This window comes from Spinacia oleracea, chromosome 4 (genome assembly GCF_020520425.1).
Source record: "Spinacia oleracea cultivar Varoflay chromosome 4, BTI_SOV_V1, whole genome shotgun sequence".
In the NCBI taxonomy this organism is placed as follows: domain Eukaryota; kingdom Viridiplantae; phylum Streptophyta; class Magnoliopsida; order Caryophyllales; family Amaranthaceae; genus Spinacia; species Spinacia oleracea.
In genome coordinates, this window is record NC_079490.1 from 141,607,650 (window position 1) to 141,627,636 (window position 19,987).

At 35.3% G+C, this 19,987-nt stretch overlaps 1 protein-coding gene across 1 annotated transcript; it reads right to left on the reverse strand.

Annotated features, from left to right (window-relative positions):
- Window positions 1–1,198: 1,198 nt before the first annotated feature.
- Window positions 1,199–7,630, reverse strand: LOC110797983 (cyclin-dependent kinase F-4). The gene is made up of 16 exons (XM_022003113.2): window positions 7,387–7,630; window positions 5,897–6,151; window positions 5,742–5,793; window positions 5,127–5,662; window positions 4,965–5,043; window positions 4,818–4,886; window positions 4,639–4,728; window positions 4,404–4,542; window positions 3,740–3,842; window positions 3,570–3,622; window positions 3,411–3,477; window positions 3,201–3,309; window positions 2,399–2,464; window positions 2,253–2,321; window positions 1,857–2,145; window positions 1,199–1,754 (listed from the first exon to the last, which is right to left on the reverse strand). Exons 4-16 carry the CDS (start codon window positions 5,132–5,134, stop codon window positions 1,543–1,545), a joined length of 1,353 nt encoding a protein of 450 aa, XP_021858805.1. The 5' UTR covers window positions 5,135–5,662; window positions 5,742–5,793; window positions 5,897–6,151; window positions 7,387–7,630; the 3' UTR covers window positions 1,199–1,542.
- Window positions 7,631–19,987: the final 12,357 nt, after the last annotated feature.

Here is a 19,987-nt window from a genome sequence, read left to right on the forward strand (position 1 = left end):
TAACAAAGTGGGTGGACAATGTGTACCTTAAGCATACGACAGTAATACTTCAAGAGTATGATCTCAGGTTCATAATCCCATCATCACCACCAATTTCATGATACCCATCACTCCTTTGCTTGAACTCCCAATTATATATCCATAATTCAATCTTCATAATATATGCATGAACTCAACTCTTTAATAAGCTCCATATATTTACCTCACAAATAATAACAATACCGGATTAATAACTCACTTAATTAAGGAACAAATCTTACTTAAATACTCTACTAAATCCTTTTTCCAAAGCCTAATCATGAAGTAACAAATTTAAAACTTATCTTATAATAAAATTTTATTATAGCTCTTAAATCACAAGAAGAAAAAAAGATCATGATTGTTTTTATACCTTAGCAAGGGTTATGCTTCCTTAATAAAATCAGAGTTGAGACATCAGAGGAAAGATCAACAACAAGAAGGCCACAACAACCATGAAGAGAGGCATCAACAACAACTCGTAGCCAGCAGCGACTACCAATTTCAGATGAGCATATCTCCTAGAATACGGATCCAAATTGAGTGATTTTTGTGCCTAAATTCATCTACGAAAAGAGATCTACAACTTCTATTCAGAAACAAGAAGCGGAAAATAAGCACAAGATCTTCAAAACATGGAAAATAGAAGCTGGTGCTGAAAGCAACAACTGCAGTAGCAGCGACAAGAAGAGGGGTTATCTCCTACTATACAGCTCCAAATCGAGTGATTCTTGAGGCAAAATTGATTAAATTTTCAAGGGCTACAATTTTCATGAAGGAACTATGAGCAAAATTTGAACGCAGGTTGTACGAATTGGACGAAACAGAAGCAGCAACAGACCAGCAGTAACTGATTTTAAAGAGAGATGATTATATGAAAGTAAGAGGGGTATTTGGCCAACGGTTTCCTATGACTTTGGGTTCCCATTTTCATCTGAAATGAAGTGAATAATTGACAACAAAACAATTTTGTGGCACTTCTTAAGGGATACACGTGTCATTAATCTAAATTTTGTTTTTCTTAAAATATATTAAAATCATAAGTACAAATTAACTAACTCATACTGCATTAAACAAAGCTTTAAACGTATTTGGATTACTAGCTAAAGAATGATTATTCTTTTATTAAAAAGGGATTTAAAATATAGGACTATTACAGTTATATTTATGCAAACGAAGATGGTATAATATCATAGCAACATCCTCAACATATTAAAGTACTTGAAAAATCTCACATTTCGAGTTTGATACTCGTAAAGTAGTAGTAATACATAAACACGGGAAAACAAACTAGAAAGATCTCATAGTCAAGTTTGATAGGTAAACATAGGAAATAAAACAAACTAGATAATCTCACATTGTTCACACTCCTCCAGACAAACATTTAGAAAACACTAACACTCAGAAGAAAAAACCACCACTTATTTTATTTAACATCCAACTGCAACCCCAACTTTCACTGCATGGATTTCAGCTGTATGTACATCATTGTAAACCCGAGTGATAAGAACAGAACAGAAGAGATCATCCTGCAACTTTTCTTGGGAAAGTTCTAGTGGGTTGGATCTCCTGAGATCGTCCCATAAACATATTAGATTGTCCATGCCATCCTCCAGCCTTCATAGGTGGTGGTACTGATTGCCTCATTGTTTGTCTGCCAGACCCTAGAGACATGTTGGACAACTTCTCTGCTGTTTCACTTACTCCGCGACTGGTCCTACCTGGGTAAATGGAAGCTGCATATACAATAGCTTCACTATTTAGTATTCACAGCAAACTTTGTTTAATAACTAGAACCAGAGAGAAAATGGAGTTAAATGGCATGACAAGTGACCTACATGGACTGTTCCTTGCCGGCGGCCTATACTTTGGTTGTTTAACAGCAGAGCTCTTGATAGATTTATCATTCTTGTTTACATCCTTGCCATCCATTTCCAGTTTGCGTTGTACACTTGCACCAAAGGCAACATGAGGTTTTAGATTTGTGGCTTTTGGGGCGGGAAGAGTTCCAGGACCACTACTCTTCCTCGCAGATTTCTGATCAAAGTATCCCCTGGCTGCCAATGATGGTGGTGTTCTGTTGACAGTTGCTCTAGTTCGTAAAGATGGGGGCACATAGAAACAATTCTGCATAACAAAAGAAATCAAATTTGTAACTACCATACTTTATGGATACTAAATCAAAACCAGAGTAAAGGCAACTTTTTTCTACAAGTACAAAAACAAATAATTACCTTGAAAAAGGGATGCTGAAGGACCTCTGCTGCTGTTGGCCTCTGAATTGGGTCCCAGGAACAAAGTGACTGGAAAAGGCATTGGATATTTTAGTTACAGAATTAAAATTCACAGCAAATACTGTTGAAGAAAAATATTCACTTACCCTAATAAGGCTGATAGCATCATCACTTGCAGAGGGTATGAGAGTTGAAAGATGCACGCCAGGAAGCTGGGAAATTATTATAATGAGATCAGTATGATTGGGGACAGAAAACTCAAGTGATGTACGAAATGGAAGTTAATAGCGCCAAGTAGGTTGATCAACACAGATCCAAACTACTCTGTATAACGTGGTTTCTAAGACAATGCACCACACTATTTATGATATCAATATAGACCATTAATAGACTATAACTAACTTTTTGGGGACAACTCATCAAAATGTGTTGGAATTCATGATTTCCCTGCAGCAGTTCTCCAACAAACTTACAAGGATTTTGTACTGATTAATCATAGATACTGTGTGTGTGAATAGATTGCAAGTAAATTTCTAGTTATTTGGTACATTTGAAAACCACCGGCAGTCCAGAATTTTTTAATAACCTACACCCCCAGAAATCATATGCTACCAAGTGAAACTCAAAAAGATTCTACTTCAATCATTATCTTCCAGGATGATAACATACAACCAAATGAAAAGGAACTCTGAGCAGTGCACAACAGAAAAATACAAACTCCAAAATCGAGAATCCTTATGGGCTTATTAAAGGTTCCACTTACTTGCATGCACTAGGAGTCGAACCTACAAATTGCCAATTATGAGTTGGGTGCTTTAATCTAAGATAGCTTACTACAGTGATAAGATGATTATTTCCAGCATCAACAACTCAAATTCTAGAACTAAAAGAAACAAGGCCACTGAGTTCAACGAAATGTTTTATAATCAGCCGGCTTCTGTAAATCACCTGTGGAAACTGATAGTTCATTGCTCGAGAAAGCAGAAGTCCATGGCCCCAAGAGTTCTCTGTTGGTGTTCCGATGACACTGCATATTTTATAGATCTCATCCGCTTCACTGCAGTAACATCAACAACAATCTAGTAAGAATACAAGGGTTGAGGAGACTTGAGAGTCGAGACACCTAGATTTCATTTATTTATCATTGTCCTCTAGTACCTTAATCCAGGAAAAAGAGGACGGAGAGTAAACAGCTCAGCCATTATCGCACCCATTGCCCACATATCTGTAAGTAAAAAAAATACACAAAATTCAGAATATAATAATGGCAGAGATACACCTTCTAGAGAGTAGTAGAGACTTAGCCATATTACTTACCCACAGCAGAAGTATAAGTGGGAGACTGGAGCAGAACTTCAGGAGCCCTGTACCTGCCATGTCACAATATTTAAGATAAACAAGGCAAGACAGCAATACAAGAAGAACCCATCAAAAAAAAGCAATACAAGAAGAAATAGAACATTTCCAAAATGAAGAAGAAAACTTACCAGCGTGTGGAGACGTATTCTGTATAAGGTGGCCCAGAACAAACTTCTCGTGCAAGACCAAAATCAGCTATTTTAATAACGTCTTTTGAGACCAGAAGATTCTCTGTTGTGGAAAAAGAATGAAGTAGTTAGCTACTAAACAATGTGACAAGAAACTTGTCAACAACATTAATAAAGAATGCAAAACACCTAAAATTGCAGAAGGATTAGGCATTCAACAATACTCAGAAATAGCTGTAAGAGCATTGCTCACTGCAACTTGTACATTACAAAGTTTGGAAAAACATAGAGTGATGAAGCTTAGTTCAAGTTTGATAAAATCTCAAATTCAGCACATTCAATCTAACTTGACTACCCTGAACACAACAGACCTGCAAGTCAAAGTTCAAAGTTCTACCCAATTGGAAAGAAGGGCAAGTGTGGAGAGAGCTGTGGACAGTAGTCACAGTACAATAACGGTCAAACTTCAAACCATTTATTGAATAGTATCAGATAGATGGTAGTTTGCTTTAAACAAAAGGATGGATGGTATTTTATTCTTAGGTATTACAAGTACCAACAATGAGAGATTCAAGAAATGAAGAGATCACATAATTAGAAGGACAAACATGCTGCTTATCGTGTCATTTCTGATCCCAAAAAGTTTCATGCAGGAAGCACATACCTGGTTTGAGATCGCGATGAAAATAACCACGCTGGTGCATGTAGGCAAGGGCTTGAAATACTTGAAAGCACCAATTTCTGACATCATTCTCTGAAAAGGGTCTTCCCCTGTCTTTCATAAGTTGGTACAAATTGCACTCCTAGTGAACAAAAAGTTGCATGGACCGGTATTAGAAAATCAAATCGGTTGTAATATGGAACAACAAATGACTAAGACCTATGCACGATAAGATTACCATATATTCAAACACAAAATGCAGGATATCATGCTCTCTAATAACTTCTTTCAGTTTCACAATATTTGGATGGCTCATCTTCCTTAGCGACTGCAACATATCAAAAAATAAAATAAATACTTTTCAAAAAAAAAGGGAACCAAAAAAAAAACGTGACAGGAATAAAAAAATCACCACACCTTCACTTCTCTTAGATTAATGCATTCTTCCCATGAATAATATTTTTTCTTCATCTTCTTTATAGCAACCTATGAATATATCATATGAAATCAAACTGTAAATCCAAAAACAAAATCCACATTAAAAATTAAAGGAATATGACTTACAACTTCTCCACTCTGTTTATTTATAGCACGCCAAACACACCCAAAAGTTCCATCGCCAACTTCCTTAATCAGCTTGTACCTGCACATCAAGAACAGTAAATATATAGCAGTATACACGACAGCAGGTGACAGACCAAAATAAAGCAAGTAGTATAAACTCACCTCTCCATTGTTGAGTCAGAAAACCACAAAGCTGAGTAGCTGATGAAGGGCTCTTTATTCAACAAAATTGAAAAATAACTAACAGGAGACACATAAGACAGATGCCGAATTGATGTCTGTAAATAAAACTATACAATAATAAGTTGTGTGGTTGTATTGATCCAGCAAAATCCACCCGTTAATCTTCTATCACAGCAGCACGGACACGAGATGTGAACTCCGGTAAATCGGCTATGTTTTGGGAGTAATCACGGTAAATACATGACCAGCTGCTCTGGGACAGTCCAAAAGGGTAGACAGCAAAGATGCTTGGAGACTAAAGAACATGTTCTTCAAAGAAAAATCTCTGATTCACTTCATAACACCGACGCTACCACACAACTCCAGTGGAAAATGACTTCTACGCACCTAACAGACACCCGGAGAAACAAAGAAAATACTACGGGCACAAAGAGTCTAATTGGATAGGCTTATCTAGTGGTGACTACAAAAGCAATCTGCATTCCTCAGCCTGAAATTATCAGCCCTGCAGGAGACTGTATGAGGTAGATGTATAAGTACCAGAATAAAAAGCATGGAGCAAAATAGAAGTCAACGATAAAGTTTTGGCTGTACCCCACAAGATATCTTTCTGAAACTCTCAACTTGATATACACTCCACGAAGCGCTGATGAAGATTCAAAGAGGAACGAAAAGAAAGCCAAAAAGGATTAGAAAGAGAAAAAGTAGAGCATGAAACCACCTCTCAACACCATGAGGAGACAACTTACTCATAAGAGAACGCTAAAGATCCAACAAATTTCTTAGTAGAAAATTGCATTAGGCCTCCTATACTGATCATTTAGAAAAACTTGGGCACTAGGTGCTGTTGACAAAGGAAACAAGGAAATCTCCGAGAATAGAGAACCTCCAGTCAAGAGCTTTCTGGAATGAAAGGACCTGGAAATGGAAGCAATTTGACAAGAATTGGACATGCTCCATATCTTAGTAATACAAAATGAGCCTTTTAAATCAATGTCTGGAACCTGCAGGCAAGGAAGGCAAAAATCATGAGCTTAGTAAAAAAGTCTTATTATGTAAGCAAAGAAACTTAACAGCATCAGACAAGGTTTAACACAATATGGAGCATCAGACTATTGCGTCTAAGCTTAAAGACATGACAATGCCACAAGTACCAAAACTTTAACACAGGTAAACAATGATATGTTCATTAAACTCCCATCTTCTAAAATGAGAATTCAGTTATGTGATCAGCAATATTGACGCGGTAAACACATTGTAATTGATTAACAATTCATTGTGGAGGAAAATCCAGAATACCAACATACAAGCACCATTACGAGGAATTATCATTCCACATAAAGTTCAATTTAATAATGTAAGAATTGCTTCTTGTTTCAACATCAGTTTAAAGGGGTCATTTTCAGGCAAAATTGTCTTTCTTGTTTTTTGTAGTTGAACTTTTCCACGACCACACAAGATGTTCATGCTATAAATTTATTATAGAGTAATCCCCTTTCTTCAAACTTGATTGCACATCTAATAGCTAACTCTTCCATATACCAAACAGTAACGAATATTTCAAAGTTCAAAACAGCCAGCAAACTGAACCCAAAAGAACAACCGACCAGACACACAGGTGTCCCATATATCAAATCAATACCAAAAGTCCTACATTTTCGCAAAAATATTCCAATTGCACACACCCCATTGCCATCAATCATCATTCATCGCATAGGCAAACCCTCTTTAAAGACAACAAGGCAGAACCTACGCATAGTAGTTTCATATAACCAATGATATAGCTCCCAGGTTGGTGAAACCAATCCAAGACATAAATCTATATTCTATTTCCTCCACAAATAGCCTAATTGAAACCCTCCGTTTATTAGAAAACTCAATCACACAATCATCGAAAACACGGAATCATCATTCGCCTAATTCCAAAACATATGTCAAAGCTCAATATCTCCTATGTTAATTCGTTGAACCAGATGATGAAATAAGTACCGATGAATTTCTCCAGCAAAATATAAATTGAAACGCAACAATCCAAAATCAAAACCCTAGCTCCAGATCTATCTCTAAAACGTAACGAATCAAATCGATAAAACCTCAAAATATCAAAAACATATATTAAAAAAAAATCAAATAAACATAACAATCACAACCTAATTAATTCCAAATCAAATCAACAAAAAGAGAAAAGAATTCCGATCTACAAACAAAAACAACAACCAAAAAGAGAGGAGAGAAAAACCTGTAGGCCAACCGGCATAACCACCTCCCTAGACGCGGAAGGGAAAGGGTCGACTCCAGAGCGAAATTGTCTCTCCTACCTTCCCCACCTACTTCTCTCTCTAAATATATCGGGATGATTGGGTTTCTCTCTCTAGGAAAAGTGAAAGTGGGTTTTGGTTTTCCCTAAATTGGAGATGAGCTGAGCTTATAAGCCACGAAAAAGAAGAGAAAGAGAAAAGTAAATTAGACGCAGAGGCTACCCTACCACACTTTACCGCCCGCCCTTCTTTAACTATTTATAGCTCTGTCAAATCTGAAAAACCTTTACCTAATTAATGACTTCATCTTCCTCTAATTATTTTCACCCCTTCTGTAATTCTGTTTTAGGAACTTTTAAAATTATAAAATTAAAAAAAAAATACAAAAAATCCTAATTAATGACACTATGTTCCTCTAATTTTTTTTCACCTCCTTAGAGTAAGATCAATGGGGCCTTGTCTTAAGATTTTTTTTCACATGCTATGTCATCATTTTACTATTATTAAATAATTAAATTATAATTAAGACTCTTTAAGATTCAATCAAATTTACCTCTTCGCCCTTCAAACTTGTTTAAGACTTGTATATTTATGCACCATTTATTATTTTATTATTTTACTCAACTCACACAAGAAGTCTTAAGTGGAGTCTTAGTTTTTCAAGACTCAGTTTAAGACTTTGGCAAAACGCATCCACTTCAATACTACAAGTTACTTTGTTCAATCTTAAGAATAGCTGAGTCATATGTCATGTCAGCATAACTCAAGTCTTAAGATATAGGACTGGTCATGCTCTTAGTTATATTTTTATGGCCACTGCAGAAGTGACCAAAAAAATTAGGTTAATAGGGCTTTTTTTCCTGACTTTATTTTTCTTTATAATTTCAGTCTAAGTTAGTTTTATTGGGTGTAATTTAGTTCAGTTCAATGTAGTTCAATTTAGATCCATTATATCCAAAAGAATATTGTCTTATGGTTAATTGAGGTGGTAAAACTTGATTGACCTTCTCGTTGTATTCTACCCCTTGCAAAACTTTTTTTTTTTTAGACAACACACTTGCAAAGCTTAAATTATATTCCCTCCGTATTTTTTTAAGAGATACACTTGGCCGGGCACGGGTATTAAGAAGAATAATTGAATGAAATAAAATAATAAAGCAAGTGGGGTTGGATAGATATTTTAATAATTAAATATGTGGGGACCATGTCATTTTGGTGGGTGGAGGGTGGGGTGAGTTTATGAAAATATTAGTTTAATAGGATGGTAGGTGATGGGGTATATTAGATGTATTATTTAATTAGATGGTGGGGTTAATAAGTTACTAAAATGGCAAGTGTATCTCTTAAATAAATACGGCCAGAAAAGGCAAGTGTATCCCTTAAAAAAATACAGAGGGAGTAGTATAATTCGAGTATCTATTATATTGTTGACCTACCATTGTAAAAACATTTAATGAGAAAGTCTCGCAATAAAATTTCGTGATATTATATTGAATTTAGATATTTACTATCTGAAGGCATACATTGTTTTGTTTTGATTCATATAAGGAAGCAGTGCTAGCTTCAAAGGGAGGATACATTGTCTGTTTTTTCTTCGTTGAAGGTAAAAATTAGTTCATTAATAAAATAGTCATATGACATCTACAATAGAAACCAAAACTAGCAAATACAAAACAATTTGGATAAAATAAAATTCTAATCCGACAAAACCACGATCATTTGTGGATGAGATTTGGATTGCATGTGGCCATGTGGGTAACCTAAAGAAGTAAACACCATGAAATTTCTTCCTTAAGAGCATTATCAACCCTAAGTTTTAGACTTGAGTTGTGTTGATCTGGCATATGACTCATTTAGTCTTAAGATAAGACAAAGAAATTTGTACCATTGAAGTGGGTAAGTCTTGACAAAGTTTTAAACTGAGTCTTAAAAACTAAGACTCACCTTAAGACAATGTATGAGTTGAATAAAAACATAAAATAATATATTACATAAATTTATAAGTCTTAAATAAATTTGAGGGATGAAGAGCTAAATCTGATTAAATCTTAATAAGTCTTAGCACTAATATGATTATTAAATATTAGTGGAATGATAACTTGACATGTGAAAAAATTCTTAAGACAATACCCCCTTGATTTTGCTCTTAGTCGGACAAACCTTAGCTTATACGCCAAGAATCAAAGTATGTGGTGAGGCAAATGAGCTAATTAAGAAATTAGGTTTGGGTTTAGGTACAAAATTGATTCAAATTTAATCGCACCTTGTAATTGCATTTCCTTGCACAACCACCAAGTTGCTCAATGTAATCTAATATACATCTATCTAGGGGTGTCAATTATCAATTCGACCCAGTGAGTCCGATGGGTTTGTCCGACTGTTTAGAATCCGAGTTGTTTAGAACCCGCGAGCTAAGATCCGAAATCCGATCCGGTCCGATTATATTCAACCTGAATCCGACCCAACCCGTTAATATTGATCCGATTAAGATCTGAATCCGATAACAGACCGATCCGTGACAATCCGAACCGAAGCGATCTGAAATGCGTTTATGATCTGATCCGTTTGAACCCGAATTCGCTCCAGCCCAAGGGAAATCCGTTTAATCCGAACTGTTTCAACCCATGACCCGTTTAATCCGAACCGTTTCAACTCATGACCCGTTTAATCTGAACCGTTTCAACCCATGACCCGTTTAATCCGAACCTTTCGATCCGAACCCATTTAACCCAAATCGTCCAGGACCCATAAGAGAACATTAATTATGTTGCACTACCAATTAAGCGTATGACTATTAGTTATACGATATACTTGTACTTCAATTCTCCCTTTATATACTCTGCTCAAATGAAACTTGTAATTGATGTAGATTTAAGGCGTAAAGAACTTTCAGGAACAAATGTAGTATTAAACTAAGTTTTATACTATATACTCAATAACTTATATTACTGATCTTAAATTCTTATTACTTTTAAAAGTTAGTTATCGTTTTCGTCTCCTAATTAAGTCATCGATACTATAATTATATAATTTGGAACCAAATGAACTCGACCCGACTAAATTCGTTTCAATCCGACCCGTGTTAGTCGTTATCCGATTAATCCGATCCGATATGAGTCTGACCCGATATGAATCTGAACCCGTTATAGTCCGGCAAAACCCGTTAACAATCCGTCATGTTCCAATCCGATCTGATCCGACCCAACCCGACTACAATCCGGCCTGCTTACAATGCGATCCGATATGAACCCGTGCATAAAAAATCCGACCCGATTTGATCCAATCCATTAAGTTTTCAATCCGATCCGACCCGACCCGTTAGCCAAATTAATTGATCTGTTCCAATCCGATCCGTATCAACCCGAATCCGATGAGTCCGACCCAAACTCGTTCCGTTGATCTGATTTGACACCCCTACATCTATCGGTTACATTATATTAAAACAGACATTGGGGTGACACATATCACTTTCTAGTGCAATATTTTTCCGCCAAAATGTTTTCCTTTATATTACATATATTATACTAAAACAGACATTGGGGTGACATGTGTCACTTCCTGGTACAATATTTTCCAGCCAAAATGTTTTCCTTTCTATTACTCCGTACATTATACTAAAACAGACATCGGGGTGATACGTGTCACTTCCCGGTGCAATATTTTTCCGCCAAAATATTGTCATTTTTTTTGTTTAAAGATTATGGAAATTATAGATACAATCTAATAATGATTTTTTGAAAATGAATTTTGGATATTTTAGTCAAATCGGTACGTTTCGAAAATTGTACTTTCTCAAAATTGTGTTCAAATTACAATATTATTAAGAATATAATACATTAAAACATGTAATATGTATTTACGTACTGCAGTAGGATGAGAATTGCATATTGTATGATTAAATTAGTATGTTCATAATTTATTCATTGCTGATTATATAAAAACTTTGCTGGGATAAATGTTTCAGTCATATATTTTATATAAATAAAAATGATCAAATAATAATTTTATAATATATGTGCGTTCACGGGACCTAATCTACAATATATATAAAGGGGACTTTTTTCAAGAGCATTGAGAGCGTCCACGTAGGAATGTCCAGTCACAAAATCATTATTAATATATTTTAAATTAATTAAAAAAAGATAAAATGGGGTCATGATAAGATATAACAGATACGTTTAATCGTAAGATGTACTTAGTGTACTCTCAAGATAAGATAAAGATACATATTTACCATATGTACAAAAACAAAGAACTTGACTATATATTATTATATTAAAGTAAAAATTAATAAAAGGACAATTTCAAGAAGAATTCAATTAGGACTAAACTACGGAGTAGTATGCTTTATATATAGTTATGGCATGCATAAAAATCAAATTAGCTAGGATCCTTGCCAAATGACATAATATATATGGAGAATATAGATTAGAGAGGATCAACTTTTCAACATTTGGTTTTATCAATAGTGTGACATTGAGTGCTAAAGTTAAAGTTATGGAGTATGGATTATAGATAATACGTTGTTTGACTAAAATCCAATATTAATTAGTAATTCGGATTTTTTTAATAAAATGCATGGGCTTCAGAACTAGCTATTTCTACTATTATTAGGAACAAAAACTTTTGTGCCCGATCTACGGTATTTTACTGTACATCCAAATATAAAAGTGAACCAGACCAAAGATATAAGTAACCTTATTCGGGGACTAAAGTTACCTTATTCAAGGATAAATGTGACCCTAACTATTGAAAAAATGTGACCCTAACAATAAATAATGAAGTGCCCTGATCAAGAGTGATATGCTTGTTACAATTTATAACTATGACCAATACAACATCAACAATGAAAATATACACCAATATACAAGTGTAATATAGGTAGTAGGCTACGTGGAGTTTGACCTCACACCATGTACAATATTATACATTGCTCTACCATTTGAGCTAATAGCCTTGAAAATAAGGTAACTTATAACTATAATAAAGAAAACTTATAACATCAATAAGGGTAACTAATAACAGAACATGTGCGGATAACCTTCCTCTTTTAGGCCGCCACATAATATATTACCGTAGATCGGCATTTCTGAAAAGTTTGTGTATTCGGAAAATAGAAGTATATTTGGACACCTAGTCGTCTATTAGGGTGTGTGCTTATCCACTAATCCTTTTTAATTTGTTGCTATTATTATGATCAATATTTCTAATTAAGTACAAATACGTATTGCATGATTGCTTTGTATAATGGAGCAATAATTCTTTATATAATGGAGCAATAATTAACCTTTACCCCCAATTATCATGCATTTAAAAGATTTAAGTTATCAATATAAACAATCTTTTGTTTGGAATATTTGTCATTTTCTCTTTTGAATTAACGATTTTCCTCAAAATATTATGAAAGCATATTTGAATACACTTATTTAATCTTTATGTCGGTATATATGTACGAAGTATAATATTATGGCAACATAATTTACACTTAGCTCGTCTTGACTATGCTCAGTAGTTTGTCCCGTGTGTAGAAGACGAGTGGCATTTTCAATAAATTTTTTTACGGGGAAGAACAATATTATTAATCAGTCATACATCATCTATAATGATAAAATAGATTTGTATCTTATATTCAAAAAAATACATAACTATTGCAATCAAAATCATTATTATTTGCATCCTAAAACACGACTCGTATTCCACTGCTTCTAACCCGACAAACACAATAATTTTCGATGTTTTCGCACCTTTCCAAGTAGTGCCCTTCACAATCTGCGCACAAATTGTTCCGATTGAGGAGTTGATGATAAACTATAAACCTGTATGAATCCAAATCTCCTTTTCAATTATTGAAACCCTAAAATAAAATTTCTATCAATGGATGAGAATAAAGAATCTAGAAAAGCCTAGGGAAAACCCAAATAAATTGGGAACAACCTAAGAATAGTTGGGAACCAAACCAATGGAAAAGAAAAAAAAAAAAAAAAAAAGACAAAACATGAAGAGAAAACAATGAAAAACAAGAAGAAGGGTCGGAAATAATCTAATTTTCGAAAAGTTAGACTATTTTCGACAACGGTCAAGAAAACTAAAAACCTAGCTAAAAGATGAGAGAGAGGGGAGAACATGGAGAGAGAGAGGGGGGGAACACATTTATTTGAATTGGTGTGAAGTTTAATGAATGTGTGTTTGACATTTTCTAACAATAACTAGCTTTTGAGCCCGTTTAATGAACGAACACTTAAATAGTTGTTATTAAGCCGTCTTTTAAAGTGCTAAATTTATTGAGGGTTAGTGATTTTAGTGGGAATATATAATTTATATAGAGGTGAAATTTGAAAGTTGAAAAAATGTACTCCGTATAAATTAGATGGTGAATTATGAGTGTTAAAGCGGGAAATGTAGTGGAAAAGGTTGAATGATCGAATGTATTATTTAAATAGTGAATTGATGTTGAATGAGCAAGATAGAGTGAAAGAGGTGTTGTAGTTGTAAAATAAGTACTTCGTATAACAAACCACCAAAGGAAAAATTGAAAAAAAAAATATGGATGAAAGATGGAGGTGACAATTGTCATATAATAATCAATAAGATGAAGGTGACACTTGTCATATAATAATCAATGATTATCCTTTTTATAGACTAGGTATAGATAGACTTGTAACTTCTATATATCTATAATTTACCAAAATATATTAAATATACAATCAAATTTTGTGAAGAATAATCCATGTGAATGTTGAGGCTAGGGATGGAAATGGGTTGGGGTTCAAATAGAGTGGAGCATCCCCCTCTTCCATCCAATCCACGTATCTGATCAACCCGTCACCTGGTTTATTCATCACCCGCATTCCGTCCTTTAATCACTCGCGGATGAACTGGATGGATCGGGTGATTTTCAGAATGTATTAAACCATATAAAAAAAGTTACCACATACCAATATGCATAATAATTAACTAAAAAAAGGTATCTTCCTACCTTTATTTCCGGCGCATATACATGCACTATATAACTTATAACCAAAAATAATACTCCCCCCGTTCCTAAATAAGTGTCACATTTCCATTTTTGGCGTTCCCTTATAAGTGTCACATTTCTATTTTTGAACAATACTTTCCCCACTTTTCCATACACTTTTCACACTTTTTCATACACTTTTCCCACTTTTCTATAAATCATAATTACTTTTACTTACACATTCTACATTTTCCACTTTTCAATCCCCACATATACTTTTATTTGTACTTTATTCAATTAAACACTTGTCTACTTTATCCTTTCCAAAAAAAAAAAAACATTCCCAATCATTAACTCTTACACACTTTACAATTTTATTAATTACCGTGCCCGAGTCCAAATGTAACACTTATTTAGGAACGGAGGGAGTACAACAAAAACTAACTTAAATTAATAATCATGATTTTAAATAAAATAAAAATGAAAGACTTACCGACACCTATTATGTTTAAAATAAAACACTAATTATAAAATAAATAGGTGATGGATTGGTGGCAAATGGATGATGGGTTGGGTAGGAAAAAAAAGTATAAGCCCAATCCAACCCGCATCCATCACCGATTTTCATCCGTTTAACTTTGGTTTTCACCCACTTTATTATATTGATCGGGTAGCCGGGTTATTTGATCACCGACCGGATATTTCCATCCATAACCGAGGGTAGTTGTCCCATACTAGAAAATTAATTAGACTTATTAACCCAATGACGAGAAGTTGGAATGTCGGATTGGTTTCTCAGCTACTTATTCCGTTCGAGCGAGATAGGATAGTAAGAATACCCATAAGTAGCCGAATGCCGAATGATACCATCTGTTGGGACCTAGAGAGTGATGACGAATTCTCTATAAGGGCAACCTATAGGGCGATGTTTAAGGACGAGTGGACGAGGGATGAGGTGACTGTGTCGTCACCGCTTGCTTTGTGCCAGCAGGTTTGGAGGCTAAAAGCTCTTCCACGAGTTAAGGTGTTTGCCTGGAGGGCAGGTCATGAGGCTCTTCCAACTCGGTTGGGTATAAGCAAGCGGATATCAGGATATATGATGCAGTCTGTGGGGGTGTGAAAAGAAGGAGAGGAGTCGGTGCTGCACTCACTCAAGGAATGCTCAATGGTACATGCTATAATCGGTTTATCTAAGTTCGATCATATGATTAATTAGAGGTATAACTCGTTACTAGATTGGTGGGATAGGGGCTTTGCGGAGCTCGATGCCTCGGACATGGAGGATTTCCTCACCTTGTGTTGGGCTATCTGGGGGGCTCGAAAAAAGTTCATTATGGAGAATGTGGGGGTTGAGGCTGCTAGCGTTGTAAGTTACGCTATGAAGGTTAGTACGGAGGTGCGTGAGGAAGGGCAGATAAGAGCAAGGGGGGGGGGGGGGGGGGGACTAAGCATGGGTCAGGCTCACGCCATCCATTGGACGAAGCCAAGGGATGGCTGGGCGAAGGTAAATGTGGATGCTGGTCTACTTGGAGAGGTTGGCTCGGGGTTGGGTGTTGTGGTGCGCAATAATAGTGGAGAGGTGACAATGTATGAGGTGTGGCAAGGGGCAGAAAGATGGGAGACTCGAGTAGTTGAAGCTAAGGTTGTGCTGTTCGGGTTGGAAGTGGCAAAGGAGTTGGGGTTACGAAGAGTTGAGGTTGAGAGTGACTGCTTGGCGGTGGTTCAGACTATGCGGTGTGGGAAGCGAAGCTGCAGTAGTTATTTACTTATAATTGATGATATCTTACAATGTTGTTCTTATTTTAAAAGTTTTAGTTGGTTATTTGTTAAGAGAAGTGGCAATAAATTGGCCCAATCTTTAGCCCATTTCCAGCCTTGGGAATTTGGGAGGAGAGTATGAGTTGATGAATTCCCAAACTGTATTTTGGAAGAAGTTACGGCTGATTTATTAAATTAATCCCGTCTTAATGGGTTCCTTCAAAAAATAAGGAAAATTAATTAGAGGAAGATTGATTAACATATAAGATTGGTGGGTTACTTCACCTACCACCAATTGGTTCTAGAATTGAATCCTACCAGACTTACTAGAAACAAGCACTACTACAGAATTAGCCTTTAATAGCGTTTATTTAATAGCGCTTTTATCTCTTTCGCTATCAAAAGATTAAAAAATATCATATGATAGCGCTTATTAGATAAAAGCTATTATATTTCAATTCTTTTACAAGGCTTTTAAACAAAACGCTGTGAAAGGTACCTTTTTTTTTAAAAAAAAAACAAAACAAAAACTAGAAAAAAGAACCGCCTAAAACAAAATCTTTCCCACGTTTCTTTCTTTTACTCTGCAAAAAACAAAAACCTCAAACCTAAGACTCCATAGACGGCGAAACCTACCACAATCCTCTACGCGGCAGCGATTCACGGTGGTGGAGATTTAGGTGGCGGCGTTATCTTTTCCCGGTGACGCTTCTTCCGTCGGAATTTTGAATTTCAAGGTAATCTCCCTTTCTTTTGCGAGATTCTATTAATATATGTTGTGTTGTTCTTATTTTGCGTATTTATTGTCAATTATTTGTATTGAATTGGGTTTTTGGGGGAGAGGTTTGAATTCAGTTAGAATTGGTTTGATTATGGGTTTTGTGTTTTGTTCCTCTGAATTGGTAGACTAGCGCATATTTAGTTTGGATTTGGGTTCTGATTCTTTCTTTTGATAATTATTCTTTCATTATTTGATTTCATGATTATTGTCAATTATTTGTATTGAATTGTTTTTTTGGGGGAGAGGTTTGAATTCAGTTAGAATTGGTTTGATTATGGGTTTTGTGTTTTGTTCCTCAGAATTGGTAGACTAGCGCATATTTATTTTGGATTTGGGTTCTGATTCTCTGTTTGATAATGGCTTCATTCATTATTTGATTTCATGATTGCGCTGGAATTGCGTTTCTGCTAAATTTTCTTTTCATGAAACTAGCGCAGAAAAATTCATGTATTTTCTTTTGTTCCTCTGAATTTTCTTTTGTTCCTCTGAATTACTGTAAAAATTCATGTTTAGTTAGGTTTAAGAAAATGTCATGTTGAGGCTTTGTCACGTTAGTGGTTAGTTCAACCAGTAGCGTTTAATTAGAATTATAGTTGATCATATGTTACCTATCAAATCAGTGAAGCTGAATAAATACATACGAATCAACAGATTCCTGAGTGACATAGTCAGTAGGATCAAATGTCTGATAATCACCTAGTCTGTTCCGAACTTGGATATCATCACCTATTGTTCTTTCTTCTAATTTTGGTTCATGTAGCTTCTGCTTTACAACTCCCTCTGCTTGCCCTAGTGTGTTGGTTTGAGCAGCTGTAAATTATGCATTAGAGAAATTATATTATTCAAATTTGAACTTACAAAGTTAGAATTTGCCATACTACATTATTCTGCACATACTCACAGTTATTAGCTAATTCACTTGGTAGAGTTTCTGGAATGTTTTAAGTGACAGAGTGAACAAATCCATACAAAGGATATGAATATTAGGCTATTAGCTAACTCACTTGGTAGAGTTTCTGGAATGTTTTACCTAAGATGATGTGGGATTTGAAATCGGACTATCTCGGTAACCTTATATGCCCCCCCCCCTTTTCACTCAAATTCTGTTTGGATAGGAGTAAAACATTTTGAACTGAGTTTTTATTTTCTAAAGAATGTACATGATGAAAATCAGTTTTTATTCCCCATCTTCTTATGTATGTGTTCCTTGCTAGCAAAATCAGAAATAATTGAGAGGGTGAGGAAAGTAAATTAGGGACGGGGATGAAAATGTGGAAAACTATTTTGAATCCAAAACAAATTCGTTTCACCTTGACATATAATACAAGGGAAAATGGGAAATCTAGTCTTAGCTTGCTCTTATTCCTTAAGCTTCTGTATGATCTTACTTACGAGGATTTTCATTAGTCATATACTCACAATTAACATCATATGGTATTACTATTCTTTCATATTCAGACATATCATCATCTTAATCTCATCTTTTATTTCTGTTGCTGAGACTAGAATTTCAACCTGTTGTTATGCATTAGCCGTTTTCTGTCTAAGTTATCGATCCCAAGGATAACATCAGCATTCTCGTGTGTAAATAACACCTGCAGTTATTCAGATATTCCCAATTCAAAACATAAAAACATTTTAGGAAGTGGCTAAAATGGAATCTTACGATTTACAGAAATATTCAAAGTGAGTTAAAGAAATATATTTCTGCATTCGGCAACAAAGGCCGGATAGCTGATTCTGGAGTAGATCAACTGCAAATTATTACATGTAGTGTGCATTTGATTGTGTTGTTATGCTAGTTAATGCTAATCTGTTATGCTATGATTGTGTTGTTCTACTTGTTATGGTAATCTGTAAGCTTGTTTATGCTAATATGTCATCTTGTTTATGCTAATGTATTCTGCTGTGATTGTGGTGTTATACTTTTTTATGCTAATATGTTCTTCTGCTATCATTACACTTTTTTTAAAAATATCATAACAGTTATGGATCGAAAATGGATGCATGCTAAGCGATGTAGTGATGATTATGAGCTAGGAGTAGAGGATTTTATTTCATTTGCAGTTGAACATGCGGAGGATGAGAATAATATTTTGTGTCCATGTGCTGAATGCAATAACATGGTTCGACTTGGTGTTGATGTTATAAGAGATCATCTTATTACTAAGGGTATTAATCAACTGTATAAGTGTTGGTTAAGCCACAGTGAAGTTTTAGGGGATGCTTCTTCTAACGTAGATACTGGTATGGGATTTGATACTTGGATGGAAGACGAGACACACGAAGAACTTACGTATGATGATGACGGGGTAGAAGAAATGATTAATGCCTTACAAGAAAGCATTCAAGATTGTCCAGAGATGTTGGAGAACTTGTCTAGTGATGCAAAGAAACCATTGTATTCTGGATGTTCTAAATTTAGTAGATTATCTGGTGTGCTAAAACTGCTTAGCGTTAAGGCGAGAAATGGCGTGACCGATAAATGCTTTACTGAGTTCATGGAAGCATTCCATGAGATTCTTACCGAGGGAAACTTGCTTCCTTCTCGCACTTATGATGCTAAAAAGATGCTAACCTCAATTGGCTTGAGTTACGAGAGAATTCACGCTTGTCCAAATGATTGCATCTTGTATCAAAAAGAATATGCCTCATTAGAGAGTTGCCCCGAGTGTAATGTTTCTAGATATAAGATAAATAAGGTGCCTGCCAAAGTTATGTGGTACTTTCCAATAATACCAAGATTCAGACGCCTTTTCAGTGTTCCAGTAGAGGCAAAGAATTTGACATGGCATGCGGATTCAGATGGAAGAGAGAAAGATGGTATGTTGAGACACCCTGCCGATTCTCCACAATGGGTCAAGATTGACAAAGACTTCCCTGATTTCGGAGCTGAACCTAGAAATTTGCGACTTGCCCTTGTAACTGATGGCATGAACCCTCGTGATAATCAACGTAGCACTCATAGCACATGGCCGGTAATTTTAATGATATATAATCTTCCTCCGGCTTTGTGTATGAAGCGAAAGTATATGATGTTATCTACATTGATTTCGGGCCCAAAGCAACCAGGCCATGATATTGATGT

Bases quoted from the DNA above. Each gene is read 5' to 3' on its own strand.
- LOC110797983 (XM_022003113.2), bottom strand. The intron at 4,887-4,964 runs GTAAGTCATATT...ATATATTCATAG, and splicing joins ATAAACAGAGTGGAGAAGTT to GTTGCTATAAAGAAGATGAA. The intron at 3,623-3,739 runs GTAAGTTTTCTT...GTGACATGGCAG, and splicing joins GAATACGTCTCCACACGCTG to GTACAGGGCTCCTGAAGTTC.